General features: G+C 45.7%; 1 protein-coding gene across 2 annotated transcripts; it reads left to right on the top strand.

Annotated features, from left to right (window-relative positions):
• Window positions 1-222: 222 nt before the first annotated feature.
• LOC133350866 (uncharacterized) lies at window positions 223-16,290 on the top strand. 2 transcript variants are annotated; one of them, XM_061565674.1, is made up of 5 exons: window positions 223-372; window positions 5,379-5,478; window positions 12,725-12,778; window positions 14,258-14,568; window positions 15,283-16,290. In XM_061565674.1, the coding sequence occupies exons 1-5, from the start codon at window positions 345-347 to the stop codon at window positions 15,405-15,407; spliced, it is 618 nt and encodes a 205-aa protein (XP_061421658.1). In that variant the 5' UTR covers window positions 223-344; the 3' UTR covers window positions 15,408-16,290. The 2 variants fall into 2 exon arrangements, with proteins under 2 accessions (XP_061421658.1, XP_061421659.1); XM_061565675.1 differs by lacking the exon at window positions 15,283-16,290 and adding an exon at window positions 1,263-1,356 and having other exon boundaries at window positions 14,258-15,261.
• The last annotated feature ends 4,876 nt before the right edge of the window (window positions 16,291-21,166 follow it).

The raw sequence follows: 21,166 nt of genomic DNA, 5'->3' as shown, positions 1-21,166 counted from the left end.
GCTCGTCAAGGGGTTGCCGTCACTGAAGGCCACCAGGGGGCCTCCCTGTGCAGCAGCAGCAGCGGCGGCGGCGCCAGCAGAGAGCGCAGTGGAGAGAGAGTTGTGAGTGAAGATAGTTGTGTAGTGAGAGTTGCTGCAGAGAGTTGCGAGTTGCGTTCAACGTCGCGTCTGCACGCACCATGTGGCCGGCGTGCCCCCCACCAGCCCCCCACCAGCCCCCCAACTTGAGAGAGAGCGAGGTGCGTGCCCCCCCAGCCCCCCAACTTGAGAGAGAGCGAGGTGCGGCGGCGGGCGGCTCCGTGGCCAACCGAGAAGTCGTGGACCCCCCCCCACCCACCACCACCATGGCTGTGCACAAGCGTGATGCTCATGGTGAGTGATGATGGTGAGTGATGTTGGTGAGTGATGTTCATGGTGAGTGATGGTTGTCAGTGATGTTGGTGTGTGATGGTGATGAGTGATGTTGGTGGTGAGTGATGTTGGTGAGTGATGATGGTGATGTTCATGATGAGTGATGGTGAGTGAGTGATGTTCGTGGTGAGTGATGTTGGTGAGTGATGGTTGTCAGTGATGGTGGTGTGTGATGGTGAGTGATGTTGGTGAGTGATGATGGTGAGTGATGATTATGGTGAGTGATGTTTATGGTGAGTGATGGTGTTGGTGAGTGGTGGTGGGTGATGATGGTGAGTGATGATGATGAGTGATGTTGGTGAGTGTTGGTGAGTGATGTTGGTGGTGAGTGATGTTGGTGAGTGATGGTGAGTGATGTTGGTGAGTGATGTTTATGGTGAGTGATGGTGGTGAGTGATGTTGGTGAGTGATGTTGGTGTGTGATGGTGAGTGATGTTGGTGAGTGATGGTGAGTGAGTGATGTTCATGGTGAGTGATGATGGTGAGTGATGTTGGTGAGTGATGGTGAGTGATGTTGGTGAGTGATGTTTATGGTGAGTGATGGTGGTGAGTGATGTTGGTGAGTGATGTTGGTGTGTGATGGTGAGTGATGTTGGTGAGTGATGGTGAGTGAGTGATGTTTATGGTGAGTGATGTTCATGGTGAGTGATGATGGTGAGTGATGATGGTGAGTGATGTTTGTGGTGAGTGATGTTGATGGTGAGTTATGTTGAGTGATGTTGATGGTGAGTGATGATGATGGTGAGTGATGATGATGGTGAGTGATGATGTTGGTGAGCGATGGTGAGTAATGATGTTGGTGAGTGATGTTGGTGCCTTTTGTGGGGGGTATTGATGTGAACCGTGGCCAGGAGGAGCAGCAGGAGCAGGAGGCGTCTCCGGGGTTCTCGCCGCCGACGTCACGCGGCTGAGCGCACGGCGGGTGCTACAAGTTCTACACCAGGGGTCGGGAACCTTTTTGACTGGGAGAGCCATAAAAGCCAAATATTTCTAAATATATTTAATTGAGAGCCATATAGTATTTTTAACGTTTAATAAATTAAATATGTTTTACTTTTAATGCGACTTCTGGTGCTGCATGGTTTTGCCGATGGCCTTGTTGTCTGGTTCATACGTGGTGAGATTGAGCTTCATGCAGGCGTGACCCGTGAAATTTATCTTCAAAACTAATTTCTGTTTACTTTAAAAAATGACACAGTATTATTAAACAATATCACAAGTATTTTAAAATCAGTTCCAAACTGATTTTTAATTTTTTAATTATTATTTTTTTCAACTCAAAATTGTCTGGGAGCCATATGCCGTCACTGGAAGAGCCATATATGGCTCGCGAGCCATAGGTTCCCGACCGCTGTTCTACACGGTGACACTTTTACAGTAACAACAAGGTGAAGATTCCACCGTGTGGCCTCGAGCAGACTCGTTGTGGCGAGCAGCACCGATAACGATGTGGCACCGATAACGATGTGGCACGCGAGTCGGGGGTGGTGGGGGGGGGGTGCAACAGCAACCACGCCCGGCCGCCTTTGTCTCCCCAGTGGCGTTTGTGATTTTTTTGTTGTCACACGCAGAGCACCGGGTAACTCATTCGAGGCCGAGTCGACCTAGGGGGAGGCCGACGGTAATCGCCTGCTGATGTTGGTCGTGAGCGGGAATGGCACTTGGGTCGCCGGGTTTGTGATGTCCCTCCACGACGTCACATCACAAAGCGATGAGTGGGGAACGAAGTTTGCAGAGAGACAGAGGAGCTGGGCCAGTCGTGGTAGAGCGGACATCGACATTATCAGCGGATAGAGATTGGCAGCAGCATCACCATCAACATTAGCAGCAGATAGAGATCGGCAGCATCATCACCATCAACATTAGCAGCAGATAGAGATTGGCAGCATCATCACCATCAACATTAGCAGCGGATAGAGATTGGCAGCATCATCACCATCAACATTAGCAGCGGATAGAGATTGGCAGCAGCATCACCATCAACATTAGCAGCAGATAGAGATTGGCAGCATCATCACCATCAACATTAGCAGCAGATAGAGATTGGCAGCATCATCACCATCAACATTAGCAGCAGATAGAGATTGGCAGCATCATCACCATCAACATTAGCAGTAGATAGAGATTGGCAGCATCATCACCATCAACATTAGCAGTGGATAGAGTTTGGCAGCATCATCACCATCAACATTAGCAGTGGATAGAGATTGGCAGCATCATCACCATCAACATTAGCAGCAGATAGAGATTGGCAGCATCATCACCATCAACATTAGCAGCAGATAGAGATTGGCAGCATCATCACCATCAACATTAGCAGCAGATAGAGATTGGCAGCATCATCACCATCAACATTAGCAGCAGATAGAGATTGGCAGCATCATCACCATCAACATTAGCAGCAGATAGAGATTGGCAGCATCATCACCATCAACATTAGCAGCAGATAGAGATTGGCAGCATCATCACCATCAACATTAGCAGCAGATTGAGAGATTGGCAGCATCATCACCATCAACATTAGCAGCGGATAGAGATTGGCAGCATCATCACCATCAACATTAGCAGCGGATAGAGATTGGCAGCATCATAACCATCAACATTAGCAGCAGATAGAGATTGGCAGCATCATCACCATCAACATTAGCAGCAGATAGAGATTGGCAGCAGCATCAACATTAGCAGTGGATAGAGATTGGCAGCAGCATCAACATTAGCAGCGGATAGAGATTGGCAGCAGCATCATCATCAGCTGTGAAATCCACAGCCACTTTTTTCATAATTTCTTGCTGTGGATTTCACAGCTGATGATGATTGCTTGTGTTGCAGTCGAAACGTCGTGAGAATTGTATTGTTTTATATTTTTATTATTTCATTGTTTCCCTTCTACGTGACTTTACCTAAAGAACCAAGAATATATATCTTTAGTGTAAGGTTGGAAACACCGTTTTGTCTAAGTGTGTTGATTACAATCACCGAGGCTCATGTACTGTGGATTTCTGAGTGCAAGCTACATTACCCAGCCTCGCAAGGTGGATAACCACCACTTAGATATACAGTAGTATAATGTTCGCAACTCACGGACAAAATTGCTGGCCCACATGCACTCAGTGTTAACAAAAACAATGCGTGCTATTTTTAGTCACCAGAGTGTTCTCAAAACCACTACTGTCCTATAATTATGACATCTGAGCGGGCTAATGAGCAATTATACTCTTGTTTCCATCACAGTTGAGGTGGATAGTCAATTTTCATTTGGTGTCTTTGTCTGGGACGACATTATTTTTATTAAGCTTGAGAATAATTTAATTCAGGAGAGCAGTTTCACTATTGACCTGCTGACCCGAGTTCAATTCTGGGCCATGGCTAACATCACTGGTGATCAATATCCGAATTGGTCCCCCTGTTCCTCACCCGTGATCCGCACTGACAAGGGTGGTGAATTTCGATTTAAAGCTTTCGTGACGGCAGGGATTCATGTTCTTGGTTCTTTTGGTAAAGTCACGTAGAAGGGAAATAATAAAATAAAAAAAAATAATAAAATAATTCTCACGACGTTTCGGCCACAACGCAAGCAGCCGTCCTCAGGTGAAGACCAGGTCTGTCAGAAAGACCCCATTCAGACACTGTCTTTCCGACAGACCTGTTCTTCACCTGAGGACGGCTGCTTGCGTTGTGGCCGAAACGTCGTGAGAATTATTTTATTATGTTTTATTTTATTATTTTATTATTTCCCTTCTACGTGACTTTACCGAAAGAACCAAGAAGAAGGGTGGTGAAGTATGGCCAAACAACTCCCATGACACAGTTGCGTGGATGCCTTCATTCGGAAGCGGCCTGACATGAGGCTATGAATTATTGATATGATCATCTTACAGTAACAATCGCTGGAATAGCAATGGTGTAAGCCAACGAGGGGTTTGATAAACCAAATGACCCCCATCATGTAAGAGACCTGAACTTCAGGTGCTGAATCTATTGTGAACATCACATGGGGGAGACTTGTGAAGGCCACAAGCTGTGTGGTGTCTTGCCAGGCCTGGGCTTTTTGACCAAACTGCTGTCGCTGCTGCTGCTGCTGTTGCATCCAGTTCGGCACTGAATGGGAGCGTATGGTGTCATTGAATATTTATGAAAACTTTGGAGGTTAGCAAAGGCAGGATAGTGGTTATAGCATGCCTATGTTAACTTCTAGAGTGCTGTTTGTTGATGGCTGCTTGGTATTTTTGGCCTGTGCTTGGCGATAACGATTAATGAAAATGTACATGATGGAACTCCAAACAAAAATGTATTCCTTAAGAGATGTTTTGGAGTTTGGCACAATTGAGTAATTACTTCATACTTACCAGTTATGTGATAATTCACCACTCCCTTAACCAATGATTTATCATGATTCGGAGTCATCTTCTGATTTAAATACTTTTTAACGTTGTGGTGAATGTACTTGTGGCCATGCAACCCAAACTATGGACCACCATAAACCACTGTAGTCTTCGCTTCTTCAACAGAGGAGGAGGAACAGCAAAACCACACAAACTCTCTCCTGAAGTCATCTCGTCGTGGCTAGCAGACCTCGACATTGGCATTTAGCTTTTTCACATATTTCCATACACAAGAACAATACGTCTTCTTGGTTCTTTCGGTAAAGTCACGTATAAAAGAATAAAAATAAAACATAATGTTTTATTATGTTTTTTTTTATTTCCCTTCTACGTGACTTTACCGAAAGAACCAAGAAGATGAATCCCTGCAGTCACGAATGCTTTAAATCGAAAAAGAACACTACGGTTCACATGAACCAACACATACAACATACACAAATGCGCATTATCAGAATTAGCTGTTGGGCATTTAATTCACGGAGGGAAATGCAGAAATTTGGAAGAACAGTGCTGCTGATAGAGTTTTCACAGACCCAACAACTCCAGCGGATGAGAAGTGTGGACGTTTGCCGTCGATGAACGCAGGTTGGACGATCGCCGTCTCTGCGGCCCCTACGGCGTTGCTGCCGAGGACGCGCAGCGGCGGCGGCGGTGGCGGCGGCGGCGAGTGGCTCGGCGATGGTTGGTGAGTGTGGTGCGGCAGTGGGCTGGCGTGGTGAAACGGCCAGTGTTTGGAGCACTGCGGCTTCAGCCTGATTCACAACACCAGCTGCACCGCTGCACCGGGGGGCCCAGAGAACCCTTGCCTGGCGTCGCCCTTCCTCCTCCCTCCTCCTCCTCCTCGGTTGATTCCATTGCACCACCTTGTCCACCTCCACCACCTCCTACGTCTGTCTCGCCCCCACAACCAACTCCATCCACTGTACGTTGCAAACACTGCATATGAATGCATCGGTATACATTTACAAGCATTGAAAGGATGATTAGCGAAACTATATGAGCTCTAAATTTCGATTTAAAGCTTTCGTGACTGCAGGGATTCATCTTCTTGGTTCTTTCGGTAAAGTCACGTAGAATGGAAATAATAAAATAATAAAAATAAAACATGTTTTATACGAGCTCTCTACGGAAGGCCTCTTGCCGTCAGCAGGCCTCGGCGTTGGTGTTTAGCTCATGAACTTACTGTCTTGCCATATGCTAGAATAGAATCCACTGCTGGATGATAGTCTATACCAGGGGTCAGCACCCTACGGTTCCGGAGCCGCATGCGGCTCTTTACGGGCTGCTTCTTGACGATATGTACGTATGTACAGTATGTACTCAGATGCATTGCGGCTCTTGAAATACTGAATTTTGTACCGAATTGGAAAGAAATGGCTCTTCTTGTTATTTTGGTTGCCGACCCCTGGTCTATACTCTCACACATTGCAGGTTGTTTGTCCAAACTTCACCATGCTGATCAGTGAGAGGTTTAGTGAAGGTTGAGAACATAGACAATGCGAGCATAGAAGTATGGCTCAAACACACATTTTGCTGCGCATCATTCAATTTTCCACGATATAACCCTGCCGTCAATAAGGTTTACATACCTGGGCAGTGTGCTTATGACCAACTCTGGTTCTTAAAGCAGAGGCCTCACTCTGAATCAGTCGGGCGGCATTATCTTTCCATCGGCTGTGTATCGCTGTGTGGAAGCTACCTGGTCTGTCGCTCCACATAAAGCTTCGGGTCTTTTCGGCCACAATCGTGCCCTCTCTTCTCTGTGCTTGCGAAACGTGGACCCCCCCCCCTATGAAACATCTGTGCTGGTTAAAAACATTCAGGCTGGCCTGCGTATGATCCATTCTGGGTTTAACAAGGCTGGATTGTCTGAGTAGCTCACAAAATTTTGAAAGATCTGGACACAGTCCCATTGGTGAGCTCCCCCGGCAGGCAATGGTGCATTGGCTGGGGCATGTAGCTTGCATGCCCAGCCACCATATGGCCAAACAGCTTTTGTTTGGGCGGATAGAGGGGGTTAAAAGGGCAAGGTATGGGTTAGTAAAGAGATGGACTGATATGGAACAGGAGGATATGGAGCTGAGTCTACTTACCGATCATTGGTACAAGCAGTGTCAAGATCGGCGTCTGTGGAGGAGGCTCGTTAAGGATGCTACTGGGCAAATGGAGAAACTCGCCCCCCACTAACAGCGGAGGGCAGAGGAGCGATGCTCACAACACGCGCCGGTTGGATAAAACACGGCGAGTTGGCACAGTAGGGGGCACAGGTAGTGCATCTGCTAGTTATCAACTCATTGCACCTGGGTCTGTCGCGTGACCTCTTGCCAGTGATCCTTTGACACTTTACGTGGTCACAAAGTGCATATAGCCTGCCACAAGCGCCGTGGTGACATCACCGCCACTGAGTGGCCAATGGCGGTTGTTGATATGGGCTCCACTTGTTTCTGTAGATGGCTCTCGCAGATTTTACAGATGTATGCACTTGTCATCGGGGCAAGTGGCATTGATTTCAGGCCACACATTCGCTGATGAAGTTCTGTGAAGTCAAAATTTGATAATAATTGTTGATTTTAGATTTAAAGCTTTCATGACTGCAGGGATTCATCTTCTTGGTTCTTTCGGTAAAGTCACGTAGAAGGGAAATAATAAAATAACATAATAATATTTATAAAAATAATAATAAAATAACATAATAATATTTATGATGTTTTATTTTTATTATTTTATTATTTCCCTTCTACGTGACTTTACCGAAAGAACCAAGAAGATGATTGTTGATCTTAGATTTACGGTGATTTGGAGTGTTTTCAACATCCAACCCTAAAGAATAACTGGCACATATCAGGAAAAGCAGGGCTGTGTTCTATGTGACTTCAAGGAAGGGCTTGATGTAAGAACAGAGCTTAAGAAAACGTAGTTTCCTTGTTATAGTTTGTTTTTCCATGGGTAATGGTGTTTCTGGAGGTATGGAAGTAGTATAGAGTAAATCCTGATAACCATAGCAATACTTGGCTGTACGTGGTGTGTGTGTGTACTATATATGCATTATCTGCGGGGAGCGGTGGCACAATGGTTAGTGAACTGCGTTAATAACCCGGAGACCCGAGTTGAATCGGTACTGTGCCTCCCCTAGGTCGACTCGGCCCCTAAATGAGTGCCTGGTGCGATGTGTAACCATCGCCACTTTGGAGACAAATGCTGCCAGGCGTTGTGCTGGCCACCCACCCCCTCGTGTGCAGTTTCGGCCTTTGTAGGTGCTTCCTAATAGCACTTGCTCCAACAGTCTGTCCTGTCTAAACGTGGTGTCTTTGTCTCTGGCAAGGCATTCAATTATGGAATCCTCGGCCTGAACAAAGGCGAGAAAAGGGAAACCGAAAATTCAACGGGAGAAATGAGACGGTGAAATGAAGCGGAAAAATGGAGTGAAAATACCCACGCATAAAATGCGCGCACACGCGAACATCATCACGCGCTAACATCATCACACGTGAACATCATCACGCGTGAACATCATCACAGGAACATCATCACGTGGACATCATCACATGAACATCATCACACATGAACATCTTCACACACTAACATCATCACGCGAACATCACGCGAACATCATCACGCGAACATCATCACACGTGCATCATCACGCGAACATCATCACACGAACATCACGTGAACATCATCACATGAACATCATCACGCTAACATCATCACGCCAACATCATCACGCTAACATCATCATCACGTGAACATCATCACGTGAACATCATCACGTGAACATCATCATCACGTGAACACCATCATCACGTGAACATCATCACGTGAACATCATCATCACGTGAACACCATCATCACGTGAACATCATCACGTGAACATCATCACGTGAACATCATCACATGAACATCATCACGCTAACATCATCACGTGAACATTATCACGCTAACATCATTACGTGAACATCATCATCACGTGAACATCATCATCACGCTAACATCATCACGTGAACATCATCACGCTAACATCATTACGTGAACATCATCATCACGTGAACATCATTACGGGAACATCACGTGACCATCATCACATGAACATCATCACACGAACATCATCACGCGAACATCATCACACAAACATCATCACGCGAACATCATCACGTGAACATCACATGAACATCACGTGAACATCATCACGTGAACATCATCACGCTAACATCATCACATGAACATCATCACATGAACATCACGCTAACATCACATGAACATCATCACGCTAACATCATCACGTGAACATCATCACAGGAACATCATCACACGAACATCATCACGTGAACATCATCACGTGAACATCATCACACGAACATCATCACGCTAACATCATCACGTGAACATCATCACATGAACATCATCACACGAACATCATCACGTGAACATCATCACGTGAACATCATCACATGAACATCATCACACGAACATCATCACGCTAACATCATCACGTGAACATCACACGTGCATCATCACGCGAACATCATCACAAGAACATCATCACACGAACATCACACGCGAACATCTTCACATGAGCATCATCACACGTGTATCATCACACGTGCATCATCACACGAACATCCTCACACGAACATCATCACACGCAAACATCTTCACATGAACATAATCACGCTAACATCACATGAACATCATCACTGCTAACATCATCACGCTAACATCATCACACGAACATCATCACGTGAACATCATCACATGAACATCATCACACGAACATCATCACGCTAACATCATCACGTGAACATCATCACATGAACATCATCACACGAACATCATCACGCTAACATCATCACGTGAACATCACACGTGCATCATCACGCGAACATCATCACAAGAACATCATCACACGAACATCACACGCGAACATCTTCACATGAGCATCATCACACGTGTATCATCACACGTGCATCATCACACGAACATCCTCACACGAACATCATCACACGCGAACATCTTCACATGAACATAATCACGCTAACATCACATGAACATCATCACGCTAACATCATCACACGAGCATCATCACACGAACGTTTTTGTATTTGTTTAAAACATATCATCGCCATGCACCAACCTTGAATTTAAAGAAAATAATTAGGTCCTACATGTATTAGCCGAGATAAAATATGTAATTTACAATGACGCTAATAATACATTCCTTAAAAGTTTTAGCATTTTAAAAGTGAAAACAGTCAGACTCGGTCCAGATTTAGATACCAAATTGCCACTTGGATGGCAAGGCAAAAAGAATCGCACCAAAGACAAAGATCCCCCGTGTAGTCTCAACAGACTGTTGGGGCAAGTGCTGTTCGAGAGCACCTATGAATGCCGGGATGGCACACAAAGGGATGCTTGGAAAACACCATACCCGGCTGCCTTTGTCTGACCAGTGGTGACGCTTACACACCCCACAAAGGAATTAAGGGTTTAGGAGACCTAGAATCGCACCAAAGGTAAAGATGCCCCCCTTTTAGCCTTCACAGACTATTGGGGCAAGTGCCTTGGGGCAAGTGCGAGCACCTATGAAGTCTGACACAGCACACGAGGCGATGGGTGGTCAGCACCATGCCCGGCCGCCTTTGTCTTCCCACGGGCGATGATCATTGTCACTGGTGGTTGTTGGCCGTGAGCGAGAATGGAACTCGGTTCACCGGGTTCGTAGCGCGGCGCGTTAAACGCTGCACTACCGCACACCACACACACACACTTCCCACACATGAATGTGTGGGAATTATCTCTGCTTGCCTCCGTTGGAGCATGGCAAATAAAACTCATTTGATATTCTTGCAGAATTGAAACAGAGGCGGCGGGTGGAGGGGTGGGTGATGGAGAAGGGGATGTGGTGGGGGTTTAGGATGGGAGGGGAGGGAGGCTAATGGTGGGAGATGGGAGGGGAGATGTGAGAAGGGGTTCAATACATGGCAGGGTGAGGGAGATACAGTGAGCAGTGGTACAGTGCATGTTGCATGGCACAAAATGTGATGGAACGCGCACCACCCGTGCGTGTACATGCTTTATCTTGCTATTTCCATACGCTCACGAAATAATAATGCACGGTGAACTCCCCATTTTTTTGGGTGTGCATTTTGGTAATGACGCCCAGCCCACAATGTGAACAAATGTTGATGTTCCGGAAAAAAGGAATTGTATTTGATTAGGCGTGTTGTATGTTATATTTATTTAGCGCTGGATTGCGACGCTGATCCTCCAGGGGCCTTTGTTAGCTCCACAGCTGATTCGGTTGGGACGTCTGCCTGAGCACAATTCTTCTCTGGCTCGCCACCAGGAATATTAATTTGACAATGAGTCTATCGACGCCTTGCGTGGCCTGTCGCTTGCCACGCAGCCTGAGCGATGGGGCTGACACGATGCATCGGTTAATGCATCGATGAATATTGTTTTATTTTAGCTTGCGATGCACAAAAGCGAATTGCTAGTGTGAGAATATATGTTTTGTACGTTGCATGAAATGGGTTTGTGTGACCACTCTAGGCACTACAGGCTGCTATAATCACCACCAGTGCTAAAATAATATTTTGATTCGTTAAAAGTATGCCGCTAAATCACGACAATTCATTAAATCATTGCTCCCACACTGCTTACCAACAACTGTGCCCGTTCGGGTAAAATGTCATCGCTATCGCCATATTACAATTTCTGATTCTCGTTAACGTGTTTAAATACTGGGGATTGCCGTGGTATTTATCATGTTGTTTCTGTCCTGTAATACTATTGAAAAATAGTCTTATTGTAATTATTCCTAGGAATTTCCACGCTCCAATCTTAATTACCACTTTGCAGTCTCAATCAATGCAGTTAATGCAAAAGACCACTCTTAGATTGCTCTTGGTGCCCTGTTAGCAAACCTCACCCCCTGTCAATCGGGCATCACCTTACATCACCCGGGACACCCCTGTCATCTGGCAGAAGGCTTCGCCACTTGTCCAGCAATTTGCCACAAATGTATTGTTTCTTATGAGATTCAAAGAGTTGTGGTGTTAATATCTACGAGGTAAACTACGAGGGGTGGTCAACTGTCTAAAGTCATTTGAGAATGAGATGTTCAAAAGTTTTAGCATCCAAAATTAGAGCATTTATTATTATTATTAGAATTCACTTTTTGTTAGGACGTTGACTCACATATTTAAACCTGAGATAGAAAATATTGGCAAAATTGCAGTCGTGTTCCTATACTATTGCCAATGGATTATGATCATATTAATTAATAACTTAGATTTTTTTTTTTACTCCCAATGGCGTGTCGGTCATGTGGGTTGCATTGAGCATACTTTTGCAAGGCCGTCAGCTGGAACACGTGAAGGTGGATGCAGGCACCGGTTGAGATGTCGCTCGCCACCGATGCTGGGCGTGGACAAGGAGACCAACTCAGGTTGCCGGTTTGATTGCGCAATGCGCTAAATATTGTGCCACCGCTCAAATCCATTCAGGTTGCCGCATTGGGTTGCATGACAACAAGTAATAATTCACCACCCTTGGACAATCCACTGTTGGACTACGATGTTGAAACGTTAATGTGGGGGGATATACAATTTTGAACTTGGATGTATGATATTTGAGACATTTTGATATTTATATTTAAATTTGTGTACGAAAAATATTGCCGTTGAGAAAAAATGTGCACGTCATTTTTTCTAGATGTGTATAAAATGTCTAATTTTATTCATTTTGATTTTCAGAACTTCTCTCTATCGCATTACTGCGGTCATCTTCGAAGGCTCCGAGTGGAAGTCCTCTTCCCATTCTCCGCCTAATGTCCGTCGTGCTCAGCATGCTGTAGGCGTAAGATGGTACTGCATAAGCGTACTCACATGTAAAGAGAAAAGATCACTGATTTAGTCTTACTGTTGTGGCAGGTTCTGTCGGCGAGCACCTATTCAGGCCAGCAAAGCACACGTCAGCTGGAACACGTAAATATTCTTTACCGCATCATACCTAGTAGAACATTGGAGCAATGGTTAGCGCATTGCGCTATGAACCCGGCGACCTGAGTTCGATTCCCAGCCACGGCTAACATCAGTGACAATTTTATATCTGAACTGAACATGGTGTAGGGAGACCATCCAGTCGTGGACTGGATTTGATGTAATATTTGACTCATTTTAGGCTAAGCCAACTTACGAGAATTCCAAAGCCGGTTTCGGTTACCAATTGCCACTTGAGTGCAGAACCGGGAATCAAACCCCTTGTGTTGGGATCGTAGCGCAGTGCGCAAACCACTGCTTCCCGCACACGCCGCACACACCCACACATACAGTGCACTTCCTAAATTAAAGAAATAATATTAAATTGACCCACATTGTGAATGGACATAACCACTCAAATTATTTAAATTTGACTGGCATTGTCAGCAGATGCAGGCAAGCAAGACTTATTCAATTTGAAATACAATTGAAGGTAATATGGAGATTGGCTTGGAAAAATTGCTCAAATATGAAAGAAATTGTCTCTTTTGTCCTCGTTGACCTACGAGTGAGCACTATGGAATACGGATTATAGTGGTATACATGAGAAGATAGGCATATATGTGATAACCACGATACTTATGTTTTGATAGCAGCAGAGATTAATGTATTTTTGTATTGAAACTAAATTAAAAAAGCTAGTAATGTGGATATTACAACATTATAATCGGTCCTTGTAGCATACGAACTGATTTAGAAAAAAAATTACACGTAAAAAATGCCATTTTATGAAGCAATATCCTAAGTTTTGGATTTATAAGACGAGTGATCGTATGTTGGAAAGAGGCAGAATTTTCTGCGTTTTGAACAATGATCCCAGAACCACGCCCTGCAGCAAAAAAAGAAAATGTTTTTGGAAAAACACCAAAAAACGGGTTTAATGGTTTTTAGTGGATGGCACTGAGACCAGGTACTGTAGCGCTGGCCCAGTAGCCGCCCATCTCTTGAAATTCGGTAGAATTCGGTAGAATTTCAAGCGAGGGGCGGCTACGATTGTGTGGGTTTTCCGCAAATCCTTACAGAAGTTGAGACGGTGAAATTTGTTTTAAGAGGTCGAATGAATGTAAGATGCTGTTTGCAGGATTTTTTTTGTAAACCTCATGATTGCGCTGTACGGACTCGCGACATGACTGTTATTTGGTTAATCACGGTGGCAGTGAAGAAAATGTGAGTAATGCTGTGAACCCGAAAGACTAAAGAAAATATTCGGCAAAACGACGACAACGTGGATCGTGATGGCAGTTCCAACGACGATTTTAAATGACAATTGAGTCGAAGATGACAACCATTAAGATGAACAAAAAAAACATAATGATTGCTGGTACAGAATAAGGCGACCACAAAGGCATTTGATATATTGATCGAACAATAGAATCATCGATCCCCATATAGCTAACGGCATTTCCCGACCCCTCCCCCAATCAGGCGGCAGCACGCGAGAGCCTACAAGATGTCTGAAGAATCACCTCCCGAGCGCCACCGCCCAAGCGTCGGACCGTTAGGCGCGAGGCTTCACGCGCGGACGGCGGGACGAGGAGAAAAATCGGTGGCGGGCCCCAGTGGTCCTGTCGCGCCCGCCGGTGGCCGCCGGTCCGGGTGGTGGCGGCGCGGGGTCCCGTTTCCGGGGCCTCGGACGGCACGTTTCCCGTCGAGCGCGCTTTTCGCATCGACCGTCCGCCATTGCTTCCAACCACGCCCAGCATCAACCCACTCAGAAGCGAGGAGCACGGTTTTCGGTGGATTTCCCCATGTGTTTATGCATGCAGATATTCCCCTCGTATATATACACACAAATACGTGTGCTCGGCTTATCGGTCCATGTATTTGAACTGTCAGTTGATTTCCTGATGTCTTTCAAACACATACACTGACAGGTTGGTATACTCCATGAAAAAAAATTGGCATTTGCTTGTTTTACTTTAATTATATATTTAACCTTCCTTTGTGTTTGTTCCAAGCGTTTTGCTCGTGGGTATGCACCATCGAATTCTAAAGGTTAACCGCGAACAACAGATAACGATTGCTGGTCAAATAGCTCAATTTAGTTCATTTGTCTTAGTGAAATTGCATCAGCAAACTCGTTGCGTTGTAGGTTGTCAGGTATCAATTTTGTCTTCCTTATATATGTAATTTACTGCGTCGTAGTTATCACAATTTTTCGTTGCAACACAAATTAATGGTGCCAATTCAAATGATAAAACGTTGAAGAAACGACGCCTGAAAACCACACCTTAAAAATTACTTCATGTAATATAGGCGCACATGCTCGATTCCGGTTTTCAATTAATAGAATTAAATATATTATTACAATCTCACCGTTTTACGCACTTTATTTTATCTTCCACGACGGTGAATTTAGCGTTCGCCGCAATAATGTGTTCGATTTGATTGTGTCACCGTACCTTAATCTGTGCAAGCGATGCAGGATTGTTTTATTTTTTTTATCCCAGGGCCCTTGTGCCTTCATCCGTCAACTGCGCGGAGCGAGGGAGCGCCGCCGCCGCTGCTGCTGCTGCTGCCGCTGCCGCTGCCGCTGCCGCCACCGCACTCAGCTCTGCAAGTCGGAGACGTGTGACCGTGCGCGCATGCACGTGAGAGCGCGAGCGCGGGCACACGCAAGCACGCACGAGGCAAAGACGCGGACTTGCGTCGATCCGTCACGCGCAGGCGCGAGGGTACACCCTTCGGTGGCACCCGCACGCCCACGTGCGCACCCGCCTCACCCTCTTGCCAGCCTGCCTGCCCGCTCCGCGCAAGTCGCAAGCGCACGTGCACCCCCCAAAGCTCTTGCACGCGAGCTGCCACGTGAGCGCGAATGCACGGTGCAGGTGGACGTGCTCGTGGTGGCCCGAGGACACCCATCTTCCCGCGCGTGCCGTGCGCACGCTCGCAGGCGCAGCAGCGTGGCCTGAGCGAGCCGCGCTTGACTCCGCGATGCTGAGTCGATGCAGCCTGACGGACTGCCTGCCTGCCTGCCTGCCTCGCTGCCTGAGAGGCAATTCCCTGTCACCAACCTAAATGGCTGCATTTCTGCCTAAGTTGCTGCCCGGACGGCTGGTTTAGTGATTGTCTACTGGATCAGCCTACAAGACTGCATGCCTGCCTATGTGGTTGCCTGATTTCCTAAATTACCGCCCGCCCGCCCGCCCACCAACCTTGATGGCCGGATTCCTAAGTGGCTGGCTGCCTATCTGCCTGGCTAAGTGACTGAATGCCTGCATGGCTGCCTTTACCCCACCCGCCACCCCGACACCCACCCACACACCCAACCTTTCCGCTGTAGGTAGGGTGTCACGCACGCACATCCCACGCGCACGCTACGTGCAGGCACGCGCACACGCTCACGCCCTCGCCACACATCGCGCACACGCGCGCACACCAGGGAATAGTGCTGCGCCACACTGTGGCAGACCGTGGTGGCCAATTAACAGTGTGAGCGTGTGGGAAATGCTGGTATTTGCTGGGCTGCTTGGGGTTGGGGAGGAGAGTAGGGGTTGGTGGCCCAGAGGGGAGTGAGTGGGGGGGGGCAAGGGGAGCTGAGCGCAGGGTGCGCATGCGTAGGTGTCCGTGCGTGCACGCACGCACGCACGCAAGCTCCGTTATCTGACGTCTACTGAGCCAGCAAGATAATGTTGGCCACTGCCGCTCCGCCCGTATCTAAATCCTTAAAAGATGAATTTGCTTTGCGCCTGCCTGACCCGCCAGTCATTTATCCCCCCAAGTGTCAAATCGCTGTCGTGGGTCGGCGCCTCAAAAGAATAATAATACGTTCGACTCAACACAATCAATATATACAAAATTAATTCGCATGATTGTACGTATTAATGTATTGTGCGTCATGTTCGTCCCGTGGAATGCACTCGCGTGCATGCTGCGAGTGATCAAAATGTTTTGAGAAGGGAGCATAAAAATGTCTTAACCGCCGCGTGTGAGGTTTCAGTGCACCCTATTGATATAGCTCAAGCGCTTCATCATTGTAGATGGATTTTAAATTTATATTAATCAATACGAGCCACTGCATAATTTCAACATTCCCACGTACATATATGGCTGTGACCCAAGTTATTTTGATACAGGTAAAATAACGAATGTCTTATTATTACATGCATTATCGATCCTAGATTTCTAGCCGTAATTATATTGTACTCTAAATTAATTAAATATTGGCATTAAATTCAGTTCTCATTGCTTTGCAAGCATGTATTGAGAATTGATGTGATGCATGAATATTTAATTGTTTCAAATCCTCTGTATATACATTCTGGGGTTGCCGCAGGTGATGTCCGTGTGTGAATTAAGAGCTCAATGTAAATGTGTACACGAAGGGGAAGATGTTATACATATGCAGATGGAACGTTCCAAATATAATACCACATATAATGGCGTTAAACCAATACACACGTGTGCTGTATAAAATTTGGGCCATGTAAAATTTGCTAATTTTGTTTACAACGAAATAACCTTGCTTGTGCCCGATCTCATCAGATCTTGAAAGCTAAGTAGGTTAGAGCCTGGGTAATATTCGGCTGGAAGGGAGTAGCAGGTATTATAGGCTTGGGTTGCGAGATGGCCATGAGATAGCAGGACCATATTGGATTGACTCTGTCTGTGTGGAGCTTTTTGGGTGTTAACTCCCTTGTTACGTGTGGATTATCTCCAGGTATGACAGGTTCTTCTCACATGCTAATGACTCAGTGAAGGAATGGGGCAAACATCCAAATGCAGGACCCTGTGTGGGTTAATAAAAGGGATCATTATCTTGAACTGTAAATGTCAACATTGTTCGGTGTCGTTTTGCACACAAATTACCCGGACACAATCCTGTTTTAGGAATGCATTGATCAAAAAAAAGCCGCTTCAGACTTTAGAGGCTCGGGGCAATCCAGAGGTGGATTAATACACTGGTTAGGCACACCATACCGAGTTCGATTCCCGACCCTCCCCCCCACGCCCTCTCCTGTCACAAATCTGCTTTGACCGCCATGGTGAATTATGTTCAAACCAACCAGAATGACTGACAACAGCGTGGAGGGCCTTTATCCAGCAGTTGATTGATGAAGACGTGTAAACGATCGTTTTCATAATCCACGAATAGGGTTTGCAACCACATTCTTAACAGATGCAAACGTGGGTTGTCGCTGAATTCTGGAGCAGGGTTTGGATCGAGGAGTGAGTTGTCGGTTGACAATGGAAATGAATGAGGCGGGTGTGTCCACTTTGGCCGAGACTGCGAGGACACAGAGCGAGCGATAGGGGGCAATGAACACTCATAGACAGCCGGTATTTTGAGTAAATAGCCTGCAACTGGATCTATCTCTCTCACAGACACACTTCTGCAAAGAGAGTAAAAAAAACCCTCCACTTATTCTAGACTTGAAGCTTTCGTGACTGCAAGGAATCATATTCTTAGGTGTTTTCGGTAAAGTCACGTAGGTAAAACATAAAAATTAATAAAATAATAAAATAAAAACAAAGATCACGACGTTTCGGAGGCAACACAAGTCTCCGTCATCAGGTGGGACAGTCACAGCCAGATCAGCTGCATTGCCTCACTTGATGCAGCTGATCTGGCTGTGACTGTCCCACCTGATGACGGAGACTTGTGTTGCCTCCGAAACGTCGTGATCTTTATTTTAATTTTATTATTTTATTAATTTTGATGTTTTACCTACGTGACTTTACCGAAAACACCTAAGAATATACCTCCACTTATTCTTCATAAAAAATAACACGTCTTTTTCCCCAATTCTTTCTACTCCAATTGTGCTATCAGCATCATGTCTTAAGATGAGGAATCAATTCAGAACTATCGTAGAGCAGTGCAACCATTATTATAGAGAGCCACCAACAGAAGTGGATTCCACAGAGATAGCTACCTCGGAGATCTCTACAAGTGACCTATGTACCACACAGTAGCGGCCAGCAATTTTCCACCCACTCTGCCATTGAGATTGATGATAGTCGCATGGCAGTCAAGCTAACATTTTTAGTTCTCGAAGCTAGGACTTAGCCATTTTATGTGCAATGCCAAATTTCACGTGATGGATTTTTTTTGCTTAGTCATTGTTGACAATAATGTGACCACCAACGCACCACTACATTTGAGAATCCGATTTTAATAATGGGCGACTGAAACCCAGACTCGCATCGAGGAATCTGAGCAGTGCCAGCTCATACGGTAAAGTCACGAAAGCTTCAAATCTAGAGGGCCAGCTCAGTGCTCAGACCTCTGAGCCACCCGGCCACTTCTCCATTTATTCCTATTGCATGGGCCTTCAGTGCTGTCTGTAACAAGTTATCACGGTTGCCACCAGTGACGGACTGGGACAAAAAATTGGCCCAGGCATTTGTCAACACACGGGGCCCAAATTTCCGCATGATCTCATTGGCCCATTTTGGACTGGTCCACAACGCAAATGGGGCAGGTGAGGAATAATCTTTGGGGCTGCCGAATACGGGACTTGATGCCAACTGAGATCATACATAAGCAATTAAGCTTACACATTAGAGGTAATAAAACATGTATATTTTTACTCTGATCACATTTGCAATTTCCGTACACAGACCGGCCCACCGGTACTCGGAATGGACCAGCACCCCGGGCATTTACCCTAAGGACTGCTCCCCAATGGCCAGTCCGAGGCTGGTTGCCACGGCACGTGAGGCAAAGCGTGGTTGCCAGCATTAATTCCCATCCACTTTTGTTTACCTTCTGTTGATGTGTGCACATTGCACCATCAATTTATTTTCGGCCGAATCAACTTAAAAGAAATTCGGACAACAATTGCTATTGCTGTAATTTGCAGTTTAACTGAGTGAATTAAACACGAGTCTCTTGCACAGTGGCAGACCTAAGGATAAACACACAAAGCAATAGCTTGGATCCCAAAAGAGATCAAGGGAATAATTTACAAATAGGGGAGTTGTGTTCCTGTTGTCAAAGATGATCTCAAATATGGCCTTTTATCACATCTCTCTTTGCAGAATTTACATCTGGCCTGCATCTCTTTTCTACACTCCATCTCTTGAGTCTTGCTTCTCGCCTGCATCTCTCTCATTTCACTATATCTCTGTCTCATTCGTATCTCTCTTTTTTAATGTCACTACACAGCTATCTTTTTCTGATTTGCATTCATCTCACCACGTTGCTGTCACCTTATCTCTTGTCTATATCTCTTCTGTTATCTCACGATGAGTACATCAATACATCTAAGTTGTCTTGTGGTTGTTGTTGTTGTTGTTGTTTGACTGGCATCCCACTGGGATTTTTGCACAGCGTTGGTGTACGGTGTTTTTTCTGCAATATTTTGCTGTCTTTTCTTGGATTTTCTGTTTGCACTTAGTCACATATTCACTTTAAGATGTTTTTTATTCATGTTTTTGTTTTTTGTTTGTTGCGGTTGCACCCGATTCAAGAGCCGAATGGCTCACAGGGCTATACCTAATAAATGAACTTGAATTGAAGGTGGGGGCCTCAAGAACAAATGGGACTGCACAACCAAATTCCTCTTGATATGCAAATTATTTTGTCAAGACGCTTTTCCCCCTCCAACCCAGCTTAAATATACGCTCCAAGCCTGGTGGTGTTTCATTCAGACGCTGTCTTTCCGACAGACCTGTTCTTCACCTGAGGACGGCTGCTTACGTTGTGGCCGAAACGTCGTGAGAATTATTTTATTATGTTTTATTATTTTATTATTTCCCTTCTACGTGACTTTACCGAAAGAACCAAGAAGAAGCATCCCCTGTTTAGCATTAACAGACTGTTGTGGAAAGTGCTGTTAGCGAACACCAATGAAGGCTGGAACAGTACACATGGGGGAGGAAGGGCCAGCAACCACGCCCGACCGCCTTTGTCTCCCCAATAGCAACATTTACACACTGCATCAGGTACTCATTTGAGGCTGAGTCGACCTAGGGGAGGTCCAGGAACAGTTCATATAATCGTCACCGATGTTGGCCGTGAGCGGGAATCGAACTCGGGTAACCGGGTTCGTAGCGCAGCCCGCTAACCTCTACACTACCGCTCCCCACAAAGACACAAACTCCCACAATCCTGTTGTATGCATACACGGGAAAATCCATGATAAATCCATACCTGCTGCTGCGTGTGAAGATACGCCTGACAATGAAATTATATACATTCCATAATTCACAATTTTTTTTTTACCATTCGATGATGTGGTTTGGCGGCTGCACGGCAATATTTGCATTAAGCAATCTGCATTGGTCTCGCAAACCACACTGATTATTTCGTGGTTCAACGAGTGCCGGATTAAGCTAGTGCGGGCCTGTAGCATATGTTATAAAGGGGCCCTAGATTAAAAAAAACAT

Source organism: Lethenteron reissneri, chromosome 35 (assembly GCF_015708825.2).
Source record: "Lethenteron reissneri isolate LAM-NWPU_2019-01 chromosome 35, ASM1570882v1, whole genome shotgun sequence".
Taxonomy (NCBI): Eukaryota; Metazoa; Chordata; class Hyperoartia; order Petromyzontiformes; family Petromyzontidae; genus Lethenteron; species Lethenteron reissneri.
The sequence above is the reverse complement of the archived record's forward strand: the minus strand, read 5'-3'. Positions and strand labels throughout refer to the sequence as shown.

Excerpts from the sequence above, each read along its gene's own strand:
- LOC133350866 (XM_061565674.1), top strand. The coding sequence starts at position 345 with ATGGCTGTGCACAAGCGTGATGCTCATG. Across the intron at positions 5,479-12,724 it reads GAGTGGCTCGGCGATGGTTG|GTTCTGTCGGCGAGCACCTA; the intron begins GTGAGTGTGGTG and ends CTGTTGTGGCAG. Across the intron at positions 14,569-15,282 it reads AGCGAGGAGCACGGTTTTCG|GGCCCTTGTGCCTTCATCCG; the intron begins GTGGATTTCCCC and ends TTTTTATCCCAG.